At 46.8% G+C, this 21,827-nt stretch overlaps 1 protein-coding gene across 9 annotated transcripts in view; it reads left to right on the top strand.

Moving 5' to 3' along the window:
- The window catches only part of PAX5 (paired box 5), a gene marked incomplete at its 3' end in the record, with an annotated part of 139,514 nt that overhangs the window by 85,156 nt on the left and 32,531 nt on the right, over nt 1-21,827 (top strand). For 5 of the 9 annotated variants that reach the window (XM_080638023.1, XM_080638022.1, XM_080638018.1 and 2 more), the window contains one exon: nt 21,293-21,394. The exons of the other annotated variants lie outside the window; for them this stretch is intronic. In XM_080638023.1, the coding sequence (XP_080494149.1) occupies nt 21,293-21,394 (102 nt within the window). The remainder of the gene's footprint in view (nt 1-21,292; nt 21,395-21,827) is intronic. 9 annotated transcript variants of the gene reach the window in all.

Genomic DNA, 21,827 nt, shown 5'->3' with positions numbered 1-21,827 from the left:
GAGAGGAGGGAGGATTCCTGAGGGAAATCATTGCAGTTGATGTTTTCTGAAATATTGCTAAGTGGCAGTTTTACCGCTGTGTTTTCACTAGTGAAATGAAAGTATTTTGAATATTTTAACTTACAATTTAAAAATATTTGCAATTTGTTAATGGAAAGTAATTTCAAAGTGAACAATTTATATGTCCCACTGCAACTCTCTGAAATAAAAAGAGTAATGCAACATTTTTGCAATTCCTTCTTCCCTTTTTCTTTCCCCCTAAAATCAATAGTTTTGAAGAAAGTAAAGAAAAGGTTTGGTTTTGTTGAAATTGCTTTTTCTTATGGAAAAATGCCTTGTTAATTTTTTTGTTGGCTAATTGTAATAGGAATAATAAAAAGTCTTCTTTTGAGGCCATTATGTTTTGGTCACATAATCTGTCTGCACACAAAAATGTTGATCAGTGTTTAAACATCATCACCAAATTACACTTTAATTTCTGTGGGACTGTTTTGAAGTGCAAATTGGTGTTGGTAGATGACTGGTTTCTAGTACAGCATAATGCTAGATTTACAGCTAAATGTCTACATTTAATAGATAAAAGTGCAGATGCATTTTCCAATAATCTATTCGTCATTCCCAATAGGGCCTGTCATGTTAAAGACTTGAAAAAAGACCACATAAACTCCCATGGAAAGGCAGCCAATCTGAAAAACAAAAGTGTCATTTTTAATGACAGGACAGAGTCTGACTGGAACCCTGTTGAACTTTTCAATTTTTATGAATTCTTATCTTGCCATTAAGAAAGAACAAGTGCATTTGAGAAAGCAAATGAGGCCACTTGTACCCTACTAAGACCTAGGCTATTAACTGTCTCTTTTGATGATGTACAGCCTCACTCTGTTGGGAGTTTGGCTGTGGATTTAAATATAGAATTTAACTATGGTAAACATGTTTTGGTGCAAAGCATGTATAATAACAATTTGCATTTACATAGCATCTTTTACTTAAGGATTCTGCAATCTCTAATTAATTAAATCTGTTTCCCCCTGCCCCTGGTACCGCTGTGGTATGGATAATAAATGCAATTTTAAATCGAGCAGCCATGGTAGGAGGATTAAGACAAGAGGGTTCTGGTGCCCCTGCACTAGTCCTGATTGCACTGGGGCTGGGGCTCAATCTGGAAACATGCTGAGCTGCCTTGTCTCATGCTCACCCTCGTCCAAAATGCGCTGGAGAAAAATGGGAATCAAACTGGCTCCTCACAGGTGGGAAGAAAATAGGAAAATGCCAACCATCCACAGCGCCTTCTGCTGGTGTTTGGGTCTTGGCGTGAGGACACCAGGTCTTCAGGTGCAGAGAGCTGGCAGAGCAGCTTGCCACCTTGCTGCTTTAGGGCATCAAAGGACAATACAGTCCACAGACGGCATTTTTCACTGCCAAAGAACTGCTGTAAATCTGTCATAGATCTCCAAATTGGAAATAAAAAAATGGCAAACACTCAAGTTAGCATAAATGCTTCACTAAATTGCTTTTTTTGGCTTGCAAAAATAGTGGAACATTTCAGAATGTCTGTGCAAGCCAGCAAAATGATATTTCCAGGTGGGCAGAGGGATGTGTTGGCATCTGCCTGTATGCATGGTGCAAAAATAAAGTCTAGTGTTAGTCTGTGTCAGGCCACAGATACCGTTTCTAGGATGAAGTAATTGTTTTGGTTGAAGACACCTCCAAACTTGCTATACCACCAGTGATAGGTGGCCTTAGTTGGCCAAATATGTTACTTCTCTTCTGATACCTGACCAGTTATGGAATTCTGTGTATTTACACAAGGGAGAGTGAGTTGTCAGACAGGCAGTTTGGGAAGTGAATAGAGAGAATGGTAAACCAGAGACAATTCAAGGTCTGTGCTCGCCGCTGAGTGATGGATAGCATGCCAGGAAGATGCTTGCTATCTGCCATCGGCTTGTGCTGCCATACCGTCACTTAGGAATGGGAACATGCCTTTGTAATCTATGAGAAATCTAGGAGAAACTTAGGAGGACTTGAGAAAGAAAAGTTGCAAAATGTGAAGTGTTCAAAGTTGCATTGGCGGGTGATGCTGCCTCCAGGTGCTGAGCAGTGTTGGTGTTTCCGAAAGGCTTAGCTCTGAAAAGCCCTGTGGTCCTCAGGGGGATTGGCTCCCCAGCTACATGCCATGGTGTCCAGGAGGTCAGCGGAGATGGCTTTGGCACAGAGCAAGGATCTTGTGTGAGCTGATGGAGCTGTGGCAGCTCCATGCCACTGACACTCCTTGCTCTTTCCTATTGGGAACAGGCAGAAGTGCTTATTGCTGGCCCAAGGAAGAGAAAGCCAAAGGATTCAGATATTGCAGCACATCTGGGGAGAAGGGCAGCATCTTGTGTTGCAGAGTAGGAAGGAAAACTCTTGCTTATTTTCCCTACTGTCTTCTTTGAAAGAACTCTTAATGTAGTTCTTGCCCTGGAAAACACTGTGTATATATGAATAGAGATTTTATAAACCCACTTTGGGCTTTTCTGTAGTGGACTGTGGTTTCTTTAGGACTTCATATTACATCAGGCAAAAAACGTGTGAATTTCAGGTTTTGATGCCATTTCTGATGAAAATGTTGAACTGTAATAATAACAAAAAAAAAAAAAAAAAAAGAAAATCCAAAAAGCAAAATGCAGTTGTAAAAACGAAATGTCACTGGCATTTCTTTGAAATACAAGTTGCCTAGTTTTGAGCTGCCTGTTGAAACTGGCACTACTCCCAACAATGGGGAATACTGGCTGTGGAAATCCCATGAGAATCAGCAGGGGCAGGGACTGCCAGTACTGCCATAGACTTGACAAATGGCTTGGGATTTTTATAAAGGTGTGGCTGAAAAGTGAATTCAGTGAGGGCATGAAAGGATTACGGGGGTACCACTGGAGTTTTCCTTCTTTTCATTGTGCATTCTTTGCTGCAATCTAAATTACTCGAGCTTAGCCTTGTGATGACACTGTAAATTTTTGAGCACTAACTCTTCAAAAAAAAGGCTTGTGCATTAACAATATCCCTCTAAAGAGGGGACATACGTATGTAATCCCCTCTCTGGTAGGTATATTTTCTGGCAGTTGTGGGTTCAAACATGGTAGCTTCCTCAGAGGTGAGCACCCTCAGTGGGAAAGCTGGTCTTGGACCATTGAGGCTTGGGGATCTGCAGGAGGATGGGGAGTTTGGAAGAGCGTAGTGGAAGGCAGCAGATACTGCTACAGTAATTGCAAAGTCCATAACAGGTGTGAAATATTGTGGAAGGTGGGTGAGACACCCTATGTCAGAAAATCTGTTTTTTTGGTAATAAACAGAAGGCTTGCTTTTGCTCCTTCTGTCTTTGTTAATATTGTAATAAAGATGGAGAATAGACACAAGCTGTTCTCAGGGACTGATGTGCTCTTGAATGGGTGTAGTAGGTGTACACTGCCAAGCAGAATCATGTCCTGCGCTTCCTGAACTGCCTACCCTAGCCAGCAAAGGCAGACCTAAACTTCTCCTGATTCAGCTTAGTCCTGTGCTGGCACAGAGGTAGCCAGACTGGTGGGATGCACAGTGGACCAGAAGAAAATGTGACTGGATCTTGCCTATCCAGGACTTCAACCAGCCGAGCCCGTGTGACAGAGCCTCAGTGTGACCCTGTGCTGTCTGGAGAGCCTATGGCTCCTGGAAATGGACTCATCAGCTGTTCCCGGTCAGTATGTGGTCAGCAGTAGTGCCTGTCCATGTGTTTTGCCCTTTGGGGTGGTGCAAAGCCGATGCTCTGGTGCATCAAGTCACCCAAAGGTTCATAGACTTCACGGTTGCCTCCATGCTTCCCTCTGCAAGGCTCTTTCTTCAGACCTTTATTGAAGTGTTCTCTTTGTGTGGTGGCCACTCCAAGGTCCCCTGGCTGCAGCATAGAATCATAGACTGGTTTGAGCTGGAAGGGACCTTAAAGCTCATCTAGTTCCAACCCCCCTGCCATGGGCAGGTGCACCTTCCACTAGACCCTCGAAGCCCTTTCCAGCCTGGACTTCACAGAATCACAGAATCGTTAGTGTTGGAATGGACTTCTGGAGATCATGCAGTCCATCCCCCTGCCAAGGCAGGGCCACCCAGAGCAGGTGACACAGGAACGTGTCCAGGCAGGTTTTGCATGTCTTCAGACAGGGAGACGCCACAACCCCAAGGAGCCCAGAACTGGACACAATTCTCCAGATATGGCCTCTTCAGAGCAGAGTCGAAGAGGAGGTTCACCTCCCTTGACTGCTAGCCGCACTCCTGCCAATGCACCCCCGGGTACTCTTGTCGCTCCTGGCTCAAGGGCATGCTCCAGTTCATAATTAACTTACCATCTACCAACAGTTCCAGGTCCTTCTCAGCTGAACTGCTCCCTAGTAGGTCGGGCCCCAGCCTGTGATAGTACTTGGGGTTCTAACTGCTCAGGTGCAAGATCCTGCACTTGCCCTTTTTGAACCTCATTAGGTTTCTCTCCAGCCTATTGAGGTCCCACTGAATGACAGCACAGACTTCAGTTTGTCAGCTGCTGCCCCCGCTCCATTTCATCAGCAAACTTGGTGTTGTGGACACTTGCTGAGGGTGCACTCCAGCCCTTCATTCAGGTCATTGATAAACAAGTTGAATAAGACTCGACTCAGTATTGATCCCTGGGAAACACCACTGACTACAGGCCTCCAATTGGATTCTAGTGACCACAATCCTCTGAACTCTTCCATTCAGCCAGTTCTCAATCCACCTCACTGTCCATTCATCTAACCCACATTTCCTAAGCTTACCTTTGAGGATGTTGTGGGAAGCAGTGTCAACAGCCTTCTGAAGTCAAGGTAGATAACATCCATTGCTCTCCCCTAGTCGACCCATCTTGCCATGTCATCATAAAAGGCCATTGAATTGATCTAACAAGATTTACTCTTGGTGAATCCATGATGATTACTCCTGATGACCTTCTTTTCTTTCACATGCTTGGTCATAACCTCCAGAATGACCTGTTCCATCCACTTTCCAGGGGTGGAGATGAGGATGACTGGCTGGTAGTTTTGCAGATCCTTCTTCTTGCCCTTTTTGTAGATGGGAGTGACATTTGCCTTCTTCCAGTCATTGCATACCTCACCCGTTCTCCATGATTTTTCAAAGATGGTGGAGAGTGGAAAGGCAGCAACATCTGCTAGCTCCTTCAGTACCCTTGGGTGCATCCCATTAGGGCCCATGGATTTCTGGGTATAAGTCTATCTAGCTTATCCCTAACCCAGCTCTCTTTGACCAGTGGGGAGTCTTCCTTTCTCTGGCCTTCATTTCTAACCTCCAAGGTCTGGGACTCCAGAGGTTCGTTCTTAGCAGTAAAGACTGATGTAAAGAAAGCATTCAGTATTCTTCCTTCTCTGTGTCTTCTGCTACCAGGACACCCTTCTGATTCAGCAGTGGCCCCATATTTTCCCTTATCTTTTGCTGCTGATATGCCTGTAGAAGCTTTTCTTGTCCTAGATGTCCTTTGCTAGGCTCAATTCTAAGTGGGCTTTGGCCTTCCTTGTCACATCCCCTCATACCCTGATGATGTTCCTATAGTCCTCTCACTTGGGAGAGAGGACTATACTGTCCCTTTTTCCACCTCCCATAAATTTTCTTCTTGAGATTAAGGTTTACTAGAAGCTCCCAGCTCATCCATGCAGGTCTTCTGCCCCCTTTGCCTGATTTCTTCATGGTGGGGATGCATTGGTCTTGGGCTTGGAGGAAGTGGTGCTTAAAAATGACCAGTTCTCTTGGACTCCCTTGTATTCTACAGCCCTATCCAATGGGCTTCGAACACTTTCAGGCATGTGGCATCCACAGCTCTCTGGGCACCCTGTGCCAGCGCCTCACCACTCTCACAGGGAAGGACTTCTTAATATCTAGTCTAAATCGCCTCCCTGTCAGGTTAAAGCCATTCCCCCTTGTCCTGTCACTACTTGTGAAAAGCTCCTCTCCAGCTTCTTGCAGGCCCCCTTTAGGTATTGAAGACTGCTCTAAAGCTTCTCCTCTCCAGGCTGAACAAGCCCAGCTCTCTCAGCCTGTCTCCAGAGCAGAGCTGCTCCAGCCCTCGCAGCATCTCTGTGGCCTCCTCTGGACTCACTCCAACAGCTCCACGTCCCTCATGTTGTTGCCCCAGAGCTGGACACAGGACTGCAGGGGGGGTCTCCGCAGAGTGCAGCAGAGGGAGAGAATCCCCTTCCTGACCTATTGCTCATGCTATGGGGATGCAGCCCAGCATGTGGGTTTCTGGGCTCAGGTGCACACTGAAGCTGGGTCATGGGGAGCTTCTTATCAACCAACACCCCCAAGTCCTTCTCATGGCTGTTCTGAATCACTTCTCTGCCCAACCTGTAGCTGTGGCTGGGATTGCCCCAACCCTGGTGCAGGACGTTGCACTTTTCTTTGGTGAACTTCGTAAGGTGGGCATTGGCCCACCCCTCAAGCCTTTCCAGGCCCTTCTGAATCCCATCCATTCCCTCCAGCATGTTGACTGTACCACACATCTTGGTGTTACTGGCAAACTTGCTGAAGGTGCTGTCCATGTTGCTGACAAAGATGTTGAACAGGATCAGTTCCAATACCAACCCTTGAGGATAACCACTCATCAGTGATGTCCACTTGGACACTTAGCCATTAAATGCAACTCTTGACTGTGACCATCCAGCTAATTCCTTATCACTGTGTGGTCCATCCATCATATTCATGGCTGTCCACTTTAGAGACAAGGATGTCCACTTTAGAGACAAGGATGCAGGACAGTGCCAAATACCTTGCAGACCTCTGAGGAGCCTGAGCATCAGCCCCCTCCTGCCTGGAGGACACAATGAGCATGCAGCCTCCATGGTGGGGAAGGCACCACCATTGCTGCAGAAATGATGCTTCAGGGCAGCATCAGTTGCCTGCGCTCACTGCCCTTCCTCTGGCCCAGCTCTGGACCTTGCACATCAGCAGCACAAAGGCGTGCAGGCAGCAGGGACTGTGAAGGGTTGTAGGGCTGGCTAGGGATGGGGAGGCAGCGTGGCATTTGGTCACCCTTCCAGGACACAGTCCTGGCTTCTTCTTCCCCATGGACCTCTCAGTTTGCTAGAGGTGCCTTGGAGCTTTGCTTAGCATCACACATGCACTGTGGAGAGCAGGGCAGCTCTGCCCTTATAATCAGATACACTATCCTGAAGGGACTCTTTTTTCTGACCTTTGTAATTATTCCTGTCTAAAATCTTCTTTCATGTTTTAACTATTATTCCCTTTCTTCTCTCCCTTTCTTTTTTTCCCCCTAAAACTCCTCCTCTCCACTGGATTAAGGATGTGAGTGAAATTGATGCCTGGAACGTCTCAAGTCTTTATGATGATGAATGACTTTCACTGCCAAAGCTTTTATTGTCTGTGATTTGGGAAGAAAGGGAGCTGATTTATTGTGGCTGACTGTCATGCCATTTAATACAGTTATAAATCCTGACACCATGATGGGCACCGTGGGCTGGGGACCTACTCTGGCCCCTCTCCCACCTCCCTTTTGTGTCCCCACTCACCATCCTTGGCTGTGCTCCTTGCAGGGAAGCAGGCAGGGGGAATTCGAACCAGGAGCTCTCACATGTAGGGTGATGGCCAAGGCTGGATAAGCCCCAAGCATCTCATCCAGCCCCTGGCAGGCTGTGCAGCTCTTGGGGTGGGTTTGGGTGCCCCACAGACCAGCCCCAGGCACCACTCTGGCATCCCTCAGTCCTAGCAGTAACACTGGTGGGGCTGTTCTGGTCCTGCTTGAATGTGACAGAAGGAGAATCCTCCACTGTGGCTTGGGAGCAAAATCCCATTGCCTACTTTTTCATGCATGAACCCTCATTGGTTAATTGGTTAATGTCTAAATATCCTAATTGCATTTTTAAACTGCATTTTAGTGGCCCTGGTGTAATGAGGCAGGGCACCTGCAGGTTTTGCAGGCAGGAGCAACATGGTGCTGCCTCCTGTGACTGATGCTGCCATCAGCTGGCAAAGCTTTTCCTTCCCCAGGTGCCAGGGAGGGACAAGTGGCTGGTGGCAGAGCACAGGCAGAGCTGGATCATTGCCTGCATTGCTTACTTGTGTTCAGTTGCGAACCCCAGGCTAACCAGTGTTGGCACAAAAGACATCTGTTGGTGGTCGCATTCAGTGTTGGACCTGATCTGTTGGGGAAGTGCAAATACACAGAACCACAAAACATCATCAGAGCCACAACGCTGTTTAACATCCATGCATCAGGCTCTGCATGCGCAGGGCATGAGGCATGAGCTGTGCTGCAAAGAAGGGGAAGGGCAGCAGAGGGGCTGCACGCTTCCATGGGAGGCCAGAGTTTTTTGAGAGAAAAATCATATTGGAGCATTTTTGGTCAACCCAATACTCTTGTGGGCAGAGATGAAGAATGTTCAGCACAGTATTAAGGCTTTTTCCATGTTTCATGCTATATGGGAGTCACAGTTCCACATCTCCTTCTGTCTCTGGTCTGAACTCACTGGAGGACACTTTCCATAAAGTAATCTGCACATCTGTTATTTTCTGAACTTCCTGGTGCATCAGTTGAGCTACTTTTGGCTACATTATGTCTACCCACTACATACTGTCTATCCACTGCGCAGCTAGGAAAGAGATGGGACTTGGAAATGTGAACTTGGTCCTGGTGCTTCACAGGGCAGATGAATATTGCAATTTTGTCTTAAAGTGATTTCAAATGAAGTGTTTGAGGTTCTTTCAACCAAAAAGAATAAAATATTTCAATTTTGACAATTAAATATTTTTTGATGGAAAAATACTGAAACCGAAGTATGTCAACATTTCCATAGCTTTGCTTTCTTCATCACAGAATCCAGCTAAATTGCCTGATTTCAGCTTTTCATCATACTACAGGAGAAAAATAACATTTCTGAAATATCAGAAAAATCATACTTGCTTTGTTGATCTGAACTTTGTTGAGCCCTAATTAAGACATTAAAATCAAGGGTGTAAATATTTTTCCGTTAGGAGCAGAAAACTGCTGATGACATTAGCAATGATCCTTGGATTGGAAATGTCTCTATCTGAGATTAATTCCAGATGCAGATCATACATATTGACTCTTATGAGATGTCAGCATGGGTTTAACATCTCTGCAAAACAGACTGGTGGAAGCTGTTGATTTTATTTTCTGTCTGTGTTTATCTAGCAAGCTGAACAACTGATTGCCAATATACTCTCTTCTTCCTGCTCATAAATGCTCTGATGGGCTGCAGGGTGCTGCCTCCTGTGTTGGTGCTTGCAGGGCTCCCATGCACTGGGAGGTGTGTGTCTGCAAGGGAGTGGGTGGAACAGTGAAGCCCTGGATTGTCTGGGTCTCAATGAGCTTTGGCAGCCCCTGGTACTCCACCACCATCCAGTGCTCCTGGCTGCAGAGTGCTCCAAGCCAGGCTGGATGTGCCGTGGCTGTGAGCAGTACCACACTCCACTGGCGCATCGTCAGTCTTTGGGGTGGGCATTGGTGAAGAGTTTCAAGGGTCCAGCTTGAGGCTGGCGAGATTCACATTGAGGCAGGTTTGCATGGCTCCTGGGCTTCTCCTCCTGCTCTCACTGCTCCCAAAAGCCCTCTGGATGTCACTGCTGTCCTTTGCAAGGCAACTGGAAACCCACATTGTCCTCTTTTGCCGGGTTGCCTTACTGGGTCTCTCCGGACAGCTGCCAAACTGATCACCGGCTGTCCTGTACCCAGCTGGGGAGCATGAAGTCCCTTCCCACCAGCACCACCCCAGCCCTGTGTGTCTTGGCAGGGACCCAGGGCTTGGCAGCCCACCAGCACAGGCTTGCCTGGCTTCTGGGACCCTCCACAGGTCCCCCATGGGCTGCAGATGCTGATGGAGGACCATCACCATGCCTTTCCTCAGGCACTGCTGGTGCCCCCGTGCACTGCTATGGGGGTGTGTCTGTGGACAGCAAGGCCTTTTGACCAGGTCTCCAAAGTAAATCTTGCGGGTCTTAGCCCTAATGAAGGATGCTCTCCCTTGTGAGCAGCTGCTCTGTCCCAAGGGCAGCTCCTGGCCTCAGCAAAGACTTTGGACCTGAGGAGTGAATCAGAGAACGAGGGGTGTATGGGACCACCTGCCCTTCTCAGGGCTGGCTTTGAGATGTATGTCCCTTTTGTTCACTGCTAAATGCGTTGAATGTATGGGGCTGAAAACATGCTGGATTTTAATTTCTCTAAGAGAGAGAAGTTGAAAGCCATCCACCTCTGCCCATGGTTTTGCATTCATGGCTCCACAGTAAAATGCTACCAGTGATCTCATTTTCATCCTGTAGCTCGTAGCAGTTTTTTTTCTTACAGCTCCGGTGCCTAGAATCCAGTTACAGTGTGAGGAGTCTGTAATTCTTCATAAACTGTTACTAGCATTTTTAATCTCCTTGGTAGCAAAGATAGGTTAGAAAATAACTTCTGGATGTATGCAAAAATTAAAACACTGGAAAAGAAACAAAAGGAAAAAATATTTTATTTAAACATCTTGTGATAACTCAGTTGCTCTTGTGACTTTTGTAGTATATTGAGTAGCTGGCTCTGCATTTGCAGGAACAGGGATTCCTGGACCACAAACTTTCTGAGCTGCTGATCCTCTTGGTCATCCTACAGCTTTCCAGCAGCACAGTGATTACTGTAGAAACAGTCTCACAAAGCCTACTGTGCCGCTCTTACTAGAAGTATTGCTGTGCTGCAGAAAGGAAACAACAATAAAGGGAATATGTTGCTTCTGCATGCGCTAAGAGCACTGATCAAACCACATGAGATCCCATTTCAGACATAATGTGCATTGGAGGGCAAAATTAGATTGAGAAGTAAATGGAGCCTAAAATTTCCATAGCTTTCTTCGTCAGAAAGCTGTTTTCATTGCATGGTTTAATTCTCCCAGTTCTTTCATTCATTGCTTGTAGTGTGCTTGCTGAAGTACATTTTAGAAATAATGGGATGAAAAAAAACCTTCTTTAATTTGGCAGTGGCTGGGAAGTGTGTAAGGGCTGTTCAGACCTGAGATGTGAGGGAATATGAAATGCAGAAGCATGTTGCGCAGCAGCAGAAAACCAGCCAGAATCGCACTTTCTGTATTTTATCAGGAAGACGTATTTTGTCTGTGGATTTTAATTTTTGTTTTGGTTTATTTTACATTTGTTTAAGTTCTGAAATATTTGAACCTGGTCTTATTATTTCTATTTTAAAGTTTTATTTCATTGCTGCTTGTAAAATAGACTGCACAATGAACTGCACTTGTGCCAAAAATTAGTATTTTCTAGGCTAAGATCTTCCTGCTATTTTTTATGTGATATTTGTTTTCTCTCCCCTTTTATCATGTCTGCTTGACAGGGGGAGGCTAACTGGTCTCTCAGATAAGTAGACACATGGGGTTTTTTGCCTTTGAAGGCGACACTTGATGTCATTTCCAAACTAACGCAGATTGCGGAGCAGAGCACTTGATGTAAAGCAAATCCCTTTTGAAACAGTGAAAACTGCAGATTGGTATAATTGGCACCAGTGGTATGACCAGAGGTGGAGGAGGAGCCTGTACATGTCTCTGTCCTGTGTGCACCTTTGTGCGTCTGTGTGTCCAGGCTGCAGTTTTCTTCCCGGAGCCCGTGGAAGCTGGCTTAGCTGCCCTCCTACTGCTTCATCAAGTCATACATGCTGATTGTCTCTTCCTGTCTTGCATCATGAGCTGCAGAAATGTAAACAGGAAGTCGTGCCCATTTCAGGCTGTTTTCAGCAAAGTTTCCTGAAATGTGGTGTCTGGGGAGATGCTTCTCCACACTGATGGAGAGACTGGGACCTGGACCAAGAGCCAGTGAGGGCTTAGTTGAGCTCTGGTTGTTGGGTCCTTGTACCCCAAGAGCCCTTTCTGGGGTCTCCATCTTGGGGTGAGCACATGCAGGGTCCAGCTTCCCTTGGCTGTGGCAGAGCCCTGCAGACCCTCAAGTTCCCAGTGTGCTGAGCTGTGCTCTGAAACAAGACTTGGAGAAATGTGTTTTCCTGCCCTGTGAAAATATTTAAGATTTTGGCTTTTTTAGGTCTATTTCCTATTAAAAAACCCACCAGATCTGAGGGAAATTTAACAACTCAAAGTTAAACAAGACAAAACCAGCCCATAGTAGTGTGCGCCACTTGTTTTTGGACTGCTTTTTAAATCTGTCTTCAGTAGCTTACATTTTGTATAGCAAAATCATTCCAAACTTGAAAAATATGTTTTTGGGGTTTTTTTAAATTACTTTAGCATAATTTTTTTAAACAGGGAAATGAAATGTTCTCACATCTTTAAAGCTTTTCCCACAATCTTTCAGACTTAAGTGAACAGCCTCTCTGCTTGCATAAACTCCAAGGTTCCACAATTCCAGTTTTTTTTTGGGGGGGGTTCTGTCTCTTTATGAAAGGGTCTCATTAAAAAAGGTCTTGGCCAGTCTCAGCATAAAGGCAAACCTGACAGCTGTGGTCTGCCTTGTCCTCCTCACTGTTTGCTGGAAGATGTCGCAGTGCCTGCCCAGCACGTGCCAGTCCGAAGCTTGTCTGCCTGCCCATGCTTGCTTTGCTTTCCTCTTCTTTTCTCTTCCCCTAATTTTATTTAATGAGCCAATGTTTCCGACATTGAATCAAGAGAGCTGGAAGTACTGGCTAGAGCCCTTGGGGGCTGCAGCAGCAAGTGCGCACACACACCACTGATGGAATGGGACAGTGCTGGGTGAGACACCCTTGCCAGGACCCCACTTAGTGCTACACTCAGCTCCTCTGTTGGTCCCATGCCTGCCATCACACCCTCAACTTGGAGATCATGGCTTGGCAACTTAAGGAAGCAATGCACTTGCCCAGCGCTGCTGAGACCTCTTTTTCTGCATTGATATGGTATTAGAGCATGCTTTTGCCATTCACCACCATGCTTGAGCAAATGCTGGGTGCTGGCAGTAGGGCAACCCTGGTTGCGAACGGGGTTTCCCAGAACTTGCCTGTTTGTCCCCTCCTTTGGGAATAAACTGTGCTTGTCAGTAACAAAAACGTGTTCGCAGTTTTAAGCATGCAGGACTTGTGCACAGGGGAGCACCTGTGTGGGACTTGCAGACTGTGCAAGGCAGACTGCAGCATCCCACAGAGGACCCTCTCCTGTGGGGAGCTGCTCTGGCTGCAGCAGCATGTGTTCATGCAGCTCCCCTTCTTCAGGCAGGTTTAGGAGTGGAATGATCTCACAGAAGGGATTTAATGGGTGTGTTGATGAAATGTCTCCAGATAACTGTGTATCCTCCCACAAAGTTTCATCCTTCTTGTTCTCAACTCCATCCATCCTTCATTCCCTTCAGTGCTCCCTTGATAGATGAAGCGCCAGTGATAGATAGTTGTCCTCTCTGAGGCTGGTGGCGTAGCGCCACTGTCCCACTGTCCCACTGGAGAGCAGTGGGACCCTCTTCATCTGTCTGGCACACATGCTTATGCATTCCGTATCCCTCTACATCTGGTGCTGTGCACCTGAAACCTACCCAAGCTATGCCTTTCTATACCCAGACCATCAGTTGCCTGCTAGCCCTGCATTGAGCTGAACAAAGAGAAAGCTTGCAAGGCATAAAGGTTTCATTTACTGGGGGAGAGGGAGAAGTTAAATTCTGCTTATGCATTGTAGTACGTGGCTTCATGTAGTTCGCCATTGTAGTACGTTGGCTATGCAAGAATTAGAGTAGGGGTAGGTTCTTGCAGAGTCATTATCCACCTACGATATCTCTTCCTAGTCTCCATACAGACATCCCCTCCAATACTTTGTGTGCATGTACGTTAGATGAGGGGTCAAGCTGGGGCATTCTAATTTTGCATGTGTTACGAGAGGTGAAAGGGACCCATGTAGACTTTGGAGGTCACAGTTGGTGACAGTGCAGCTCAGCTCAAGTCAGACTTCTCACACTAGCAACATAAAATACATTTTAATGTACATGGAAAGCTGGACTGTTATGTTGTTCATAGGGTGCAAGAGCTCCATGGCTGTAAGGAAGAGGGGAAAGGAGTTTTACGCAGCAGCAGCTGAAAGAGATTGTCTAACAGAGGCGAGGGTGAGGGCAAAGCACACTGCAGCTTCAGGACTGGTGTTTAGAAATTGCAGAGAAAATAGACTGGAGTATTCATCTGTACATCTCCACTGCTTTTTTGCTTTACCAGAAAGTACCATTTTTCCTTAATTTTTCTTTTTCTTGTCCTGCCTTTTCTTTGAAAGTGTAGTTGTGTTGATAGGAAGAGCAGCAGAGACACCTGCTATAAAGGGAAGCTCTGAAGCAGCAAATATCTGCTGCTGCCTTGCAGATGAGAAGGAAAATAGACCCATATCTTCAATCCCTGTTTCAGTGCAGTGTGCTTAATCTGAATTTTATGGCTTTGATAGCAGATTACAGTGCCGCTGTCACAAGCCCTTGCAACCCCAGTCACGGTGGACACTGTGCATTTCAAAACCTCCTCCACTAATCTTTCCCCCACTGCTCCCATTCCCTAGCTGCTAATTTCATGCAGGCACTTAAACATGATGGATAATTGTGTTCTGCTTATCAATGTTTAATTTAAGGGCTGTTCCATCTGACCTGGATGCCCTCTGCAAGAGCTATGCCTCATTATTGATTTCATGGTCACACCTGTGACATTACCTGCTTTGTAGGAAGTAGACTTTGACATTCCTGTGAGGCTTTGGCAGCCAGAGCTAATTGTCAGAAGAATAATCGAGTCAGCAAAATCATTACAGGTGATCTGTGTGTTACCACTGTTCTATCTGCCTCTAATTAGGTGCAGGAGAGGTAACTCATTGCAGTAAGCATGCCGCACTAGGTTTGATGTTCACAAATAGAGAGTTAGATTAGCACAGGAGGGAAGTTATTCATTCACAGCAGCATTTCAATGTCTTGGGGTCCTGTACCATTGGCATCTCTTTTCCTGGTGTAATGGGGAGAGATGCAATCCCGTGGGCATCAGTGGGATGTAAAGTCTGAGCCATGTTCGGACAGGACCGAACAGCAGGGCATGTGTGCAGCAGCTCTGAACCTGAGGCAGTAACAATGGAGACACCATGCTGCTGTTGTGCTGAGCATGGAGCAGTGTTTTGTGCACAATAAAATGAGCTCATCTTTTTAAGACATATTCATCTGTGGTTTGGGGTGCTCTGCTGCCCTGTGTTGCTGGCCCCGGCAGACCCTGGGTGCAATATGTGAGTCCCCAGGCTGCAGGGGTGGCAGGACCAGGTGATAGCACTGGTCAGGTCCTTCTCTTAATGGGATTTCACATTTGGCAAAAACATTTTATTTAGGATAATGATTTAAACAACAGCGTTAACATTGTCAAAATCTTTATTGGGTAAGGGAAGAGCTTTTCTAAGTGGGAGCTGAATTTGCAGAAGAAAAGTCAGTTCTGGTAACAGGTTTAACTGAAATAGGCTGGAAATTTGGGTTTGCTTCCCAGAGATCAAGTGATTCCCAAAATACCATCTCTGCCATTACTTTGTTTTGTTTTCTCTGGTGTTAAACTAGTGCATCCATGGCTGTTAAGTCACTCCCTCAGTTCTGGGGTGGTCGATGCTTGGTATGGTGGGAATGCTGCCAAAGCCCATTGATAGAGCAATGCATGCTGACTCCTGGAAGCAGCGGGATGGTCCTGGTCATCCTGGTGGCAGAGCAGCACCAGTGCAGGTCCCTTTGTGTGCTACCAATGCTTGAGATCACTTGATGAAGGTGGTGCCATCTGTCAGGGCCAGGAACTGGATCTCAGGGGCAGGCGCCGTCCTTCTCCCCTCGTGCTGTGGGATCTTGTGAAGTCACTTTGGAGTGAACACAGCCCAAAGCCAAGACTCATCCATCCAACTCCTTTTGGAAGGGGTTTGCCCATTCTGCTGGTGTACTGCTGTCATTTGTTATGCAGCATCCCTGCATGAAACCAAGTGTTGGGATTTCTTGTGTGCAGAGGCTGCTGGCCAAGGGTCAGGTCACAGTGTGGTGGCATCTCTTCATCTCCACTTCACTTAGCATGAATCTGTATTTCTAAAAATTGTTTTCTGGCAAGACAGGAAGGGTCAGGCGAGGCAGCAGCCTCTGCATGGAGCCATGGGGGCTGTGCTCTGCCCAGGTGGGCAAGGCTAGAAGTGGGGGGCTGCTTTCAGAAGGGTGAGGGCATATGAGATGGACCCTGGGGACATGCTGGTCTGTGGTGGAGTGCCCTGGTCCTAGGCATGACCTTGGCTGGCTGGTTCAGATGGGTCAGCACGTTGGGATGAGAGTGAGCACACTTGGGGATTTGCTGGGACTGCCAGGCTGGCTTTCCCAATCCTGCTGACCTGTTGGCTTTAAACATTTGTCTCTGGAGAGGTGGGCTTACTCCATTAACCTAGTGCACTGCCTAATCATTGACCATGCTCCTGAGTTGATTTCACATCTGCTGTAAGCATCGAGCGGTGGGGGAAGGCTCAGTTTCTCTTGGTGCAGCCCACAGTGTGTCTCAGAGAAGAAAATAACTGGCCTTGCTATTGCAGAGGATGTTTCTGAGTCAGTGACAAAAGAGGCTGTGTAGGACCCCTCCCTACCACCTGAACCTCTGCATTTTCTAATGTATCCTTTTCAATAATTAATTACTTGTCCAGTGGGTATTTCTTTCATACTGTTACTGGCAATCTGTTAGATAAAGTGAAAAAAACATGTTGGTGCCCTGTGGTATTGAAAGTGAAGGGTTTTCACACTGTCAGGGTAATGAATTCTGTAAGGGTTTGAAGCACCTGAGCTTGGGGAAGTCCTTGTGTCATGTGTCTGGGAGTGACAACCCCCAGTGGTTAATTACTGCCATGAATGAAAGCTGGGCTGATAGCAAAATGAGATAATTCCATTAATAATTATATTTGAAGTTAATTGGATTCACGTTTACACACAGTAGTATAAAAAGACACACTCGGAAATGCTCTTTGCTGACTTTTGATTTTTTTTTCCCAAAGGTGGGTGAACTGAGGAATGCTCCTGAACTACTCCCTCAGGTGTTTTTCACCATGGTTTGGAGACAGGAGAGTCCTTTGCTGCTGCTTGCTGCTGCTTTGCCCCAGTCAGCCTTGGGCAGCTTGTCCTGCAGTGGAGACGTTTGCTTGTGCCTGAGAGCTACTTGCTATGTCTGCTCAGCGGGGTGTTGCTAACCTCTCCTTTTTTTGCTGGTTGCAAAATAATTTCTTTTATGGAAGAAAATTACTTATTTGCACTTCTCTTGAGAAATGATAATTTGCTGTCAGTGCAAGAGCACTGCCAGCTTCTGGTAAACGGAGGGATGGACATTTATTGCATATCTTCTGTGTGCAGAGCCAAGCACTTTGACATGTGTCTGTGACCTCTGGTCCCACAGCACCAGTTGATGCTGTTATTATTTGGCATCGTCATATTCTGGGTTTTGGAGTAATGCGGGATGAATTCTGGCAGGAGTATGTCTAAGACTGGAAAAGAGATGCAACTTTTCATCCCCTTAGCAAGTTCATGACAGTTGTGTGTGTACTGGATCATTTGTAACAGAGGCATTTGCTCTGCTCCCCCTGAAGCCAGCTAGGGTGCTGGTGCTCCCTATCCCATGGGGTGCTTTTGATGTCCAGCAGCGTGGTCCCCAGCCCCTCTCCCGATGGGTCTAGCTGGCATGGTACCAGGCATTTTCAGGTGGATGTGGTCCCTCAGCCTGGCGCCTGTTTGCAGGCAACTCCTCCATGCTTGGACACCCTGGCATGCTCTCCTGTGTTGGTCATGGACTGGGAGGCGCCAGAGGAATGCCTGATCCCAGCAGCTCCCTGGGAGTGGCAGTGCCGATGCCCATGCCCATGTCTGTGTCCATGCAATCCCCTCCTGTGCAGATCCACACCGTCACAAGGCAGTGCTGATAACCAGTTGCTGCTACCTGCTTGCCTAAGGGTCTGCTTGGCCAGTCTGTCCTTGTAGCACACTTGGATGGAAAATGTGTTTGAAATGCTATGTTGCTTACCATGCTGCAGTGCTTTCAATCCCTCAGACCAGCTGCAGCTCAGTGGTAAACTTTCTTCTTCACTGAAGAAATGGAAAGGCTGAGAGATGGATAGGGAAATTTATCTGGATGGAGTTCATCTCCAGGATGGAGTCTTCTCCAGTCATCTTGACCTCAGGTCTCTTCTGCTCTGCATCTTTGATTTTCAGAGAGGGGTTAATTGCCTGTATCCGTATGATGCTGTGGCAAGGGTTGTGGAGTGCAGGTAGTGTGTACAGGCAAGACTCAGCAAGGTGTTTGGGTGTCTGAATCTTCAGGCAGTGGCCTTATAGCGTTGGTACAAGTTGTTGATAGAAAATCCTTCTGGGTTCTGCTTCAGTCCATCTCCTCCATGTGCTGGAGCTGCAGCTGAGCTGCTCTGTCCTGTGTGACACCAGCCCAGTGAGGCAAGGAAGGAGAGGAGGGAGGCAGCTCTGCCTGCAGCCACTTGTGCCTCATCTCCAACTTTAGGCATCTAAAACAACCTTAAAGAAGCTACCCCAAAGGTTTTTAAGAGTATGTGTCTTGAAGGACCTCAGTCTTTATGTCTCCATGGCCCAGTGCTAAAATGGAGATGTTAATTTCCTCTTGGTTGCTTTGCCTACAGTAGTAGGGTGAGAACACCTTGGGGTGTAGCCTGCTTCTTATCCTGTCTTTGAGGCCTCGATCACCTCTTGCCAGCCTTGTCTTGGTTGCCTCCCAGCCTCTGCTCGAGGCCTGGCTGCAGTGACCGTGCTGTAAAGATTTTTCAGCAGATGCCAGAATGTGTAATTTGGAAATGAGATGTGGTGGAAACCATACCAGACCCCCAGAACAGGCCATCAGTGATACTGGCTTGATTTACGGAGAAGCTGAGTTCCTGCTTCTCTTGGTGTCTCCATGGTGGCTACATTGCTCAGTGCCCTTGATCCTGATTGTGCTGGGTGTGACAGTGGCTTTTGGAGAAAGTGAAAAATACTGTGATACTGCATTGCTGAGGAAGAGAAGAGCTGCGGTGCCCATTCCTTGGTCTGCGGAGGGCTCCAGGATGCCAGTGTGGAGCTCAGGCTGTGAGATGCTCTTCTGCATTAGACAGCTGACAGTCAAGGGCCAGTGCTCCCTGCCAGCAGTGGGGGGAACTTTGTTTCTGCAACCAAATTTAAGTAGATTGCAGATCCTTTTCCCTTCTCTAGGCTGTAGAGATGATGTAATCAGAGTTAAATTTTGTGCAGGAGAGAAGGAAGCAGGGCAGTAACAAGGGGAGAATATTTTAATCTGAAAGAGCCATTTTCTGCCTGCCTTGCATAATTAGAATTCATGATGCCCTTCCGTAAGGGATCTGGCTTCCCCCTAGAACTGGAGAGCAAATTAATCAGTTGTTTGGAACCTTAAATTCTTTCAGGGTGTGGATGCACCATAAATATTCTGTAGGAAAGTCCTGAGAGGAGCAGCACACATCCCGATTTGTGGATGCAGAGAGCCAAGGAAAGTGGGGCATGTGCTGAGAGATCACTGTAGCAATGCCTACGTGCCTGGTGCTGACATAGCATTGTAGCATGGACCCCTTTGTCTGATGGGGTGGTGAGGGAAGCGGCCTTCATGGCCATGACCTGGGGGTGGTGAGCTGCAATTTGCAATAACCATGTTTCCATTTCTTGTCTCATCCGATGAGGTCTCATTTCTTTAAAGATAACCAAAAAAAAAAAATTATTTTTAGATCAGTTGGAAATGAAATTTTGCGAACCAAAAAAGTTTAAAAATTGTTGTGCCTTATAGGAAATTATTCAGTTTCAACCTCTCCAAGTCTCTGAAGACTTGAAAAAAACCCCAACCCCAACAATTTGAACATGAGAATCCATACATTTCTTGTTGTTAGTGGCACTAAAATTGGCAAAGTCACCTAGCTTTTCTTGTTGATGTAACATGCCATATTTTTATGAAGGAACCTGCGCTCATGGTGATTTTTGCACAGCTAATGAGCTGGTTTGAGCCAACAGCATCTTGGAGTTTGCTAGGGCCTGGACAGTCTCCTGCTGGTCTCCTTGCCGCTTGGCAGGATGGCCCAGGTGCTGTCAGTGCCGCTCCGTGCTAGGGTGGTGGATCAGGCACATCCCCATAGCAGAGCAGTGTCTTGAACAGTGTGTATGGTGCTACCAGGAGAGGATAGCAGCATCTTCATCCAGCCGCAGACCCAGCTGTGGCATCCCAGGGTAGATGCTAACAGCACCTGAGCACTCTGTGAAAGCAATGTATCCTTGGATAACTTATTCAAGGATGCTGTGGGAGTCCAGCAGACCATGAATGGGCTCCTCATGATCATCCTCTCTGGTGGGGTTTCAGGAGCATCCCTTTAGTCTCCTGGCAGACCACCTGTGGCCACAACAGTATTTCCCTGAAATCCATCACTTTGTGATGCACTTTCTGTCGTCATTCTGCGGACAGCAACATGTGGGAGCTGTGCCTGGAGCAGGAAGGGGACTCTGGCCCCCAGGTCCAGGGGAGGAGGGAGATGAGGGACACCCCACTGCCTGCTTTCTGTGAGGTTCCATTTCCATGGAAGACCTGTGGGTATGTGAATAAAGATACGTTTCTGCAGTCTAAGTAAAAAGCAGTACATCAGGCTGTGTCTGTGAATCTTACCCTTCTTCTGGCACCACAGCAAACTATATTTTAAACTGTCTTCATGTCTCAATGTCTTGTGTTTGAGTTTTGGCTTTTTTTCTTTTTTTTTTTTCTTTTTTTTTTTTTTTTTTTTGTGGTGGTTGTTTTTTTTTTGTTGTTGTTGTTGGCTGTTGGGTTTGTGAGGGGGGTTTTTTGGATTTTTTGGTTTTTTTTTTTTTTTTTTTTTAACTGGCTTTAATAAGAGATAATGTCATGCATTGTATTTAGATCTCTGCAAACCTTCAGCCAGTGCACTGTGATTTTCTGGAGAGTTTTCTGGGAAAGTGTCATTAAGATCAGTGTTATTTCACATTTTGCTGTTTGTGACTTTACAAATCTGAGCTTTAGAGGAACTTGGGAATAGGGGTGAGCAGCCAGAGTTCAGGCAGGCACATTCCTTTCCCTGCAGAGCTCTGCTCTTCCCTTTCCCATCTCTCACTTCATCAGAGCTTTGTGGCAGCTTATAGAGAAAGCACAACTGTGCCTGCCCTCCCTGCCAGGCTGGAAATCCCACACTGTTCCTTTACTGAGCAGTGATGACAAATGCATGGCTGTGTTTTCGGCATTTGGGGAGATGTAAAACTGTGTCCACTCGTCACGATGCTCACGTGGTGATTTGTTGGTTTGATTCCTCAGGTCGTGAACTGGCAAGCACAACGCTCCCAGGATACCCTCCGCATGTCCCTCCTGCAGGACAGGGCAGCTATTCTGCTCCAGCACTGACAGGAATGGTGCCTGGTGAGTGTTCAAAGTGGAGGGGGATGGGTGTGAGGGAAATAAAAGGAGAGGAAAAAGAGAGCATTTCAGGAGGAGAGTGTGGCACTCTGTGGATGCTCTGGGCTGAGGAGAGCATGAGGCAGAAGCCACAGGGCTGGAGGGGAAGGCTAGGTGTGAAGCAGTCCTGAGTGTTGGAACTAGATGATCTTAAGGTCCTTTCCAACCCTAACTATTCTATGGTTCTATGATTCTAAGGAAGACCAGGCACCCCAGTGCAGGAGGTGATTCAGCTGGTGGTCTGCTCAAACAAATAATTTACACTGGCTGAAAGAACCGCCAGCCTCCCTTCTGTGGAGCCTGGGAATCGCTCCATTTTGGACCATGCCAGGCACTTACCCTTTGACACAGGTTTTACTGTCCACCTGTTTCCTCTGAACACGCTGTGTCCCTCCTT

The sequence above is a fragment of the Psittacula echo genome (assembly GCF_963264785.1).
Source record: "Psittacula echo genome assembly, chromosome: Z".
Taxonomy (NCBI): Eukaryota; Metazoa; Chordata; class Aves; order Psittaciformes; family Psittacidae; genus Psittacula; species Psittacula echo.
Note: the sequence above shows the minus strand (reverse complement) of the source record. Positions and strands in the feature narration are given on the sequence as shown.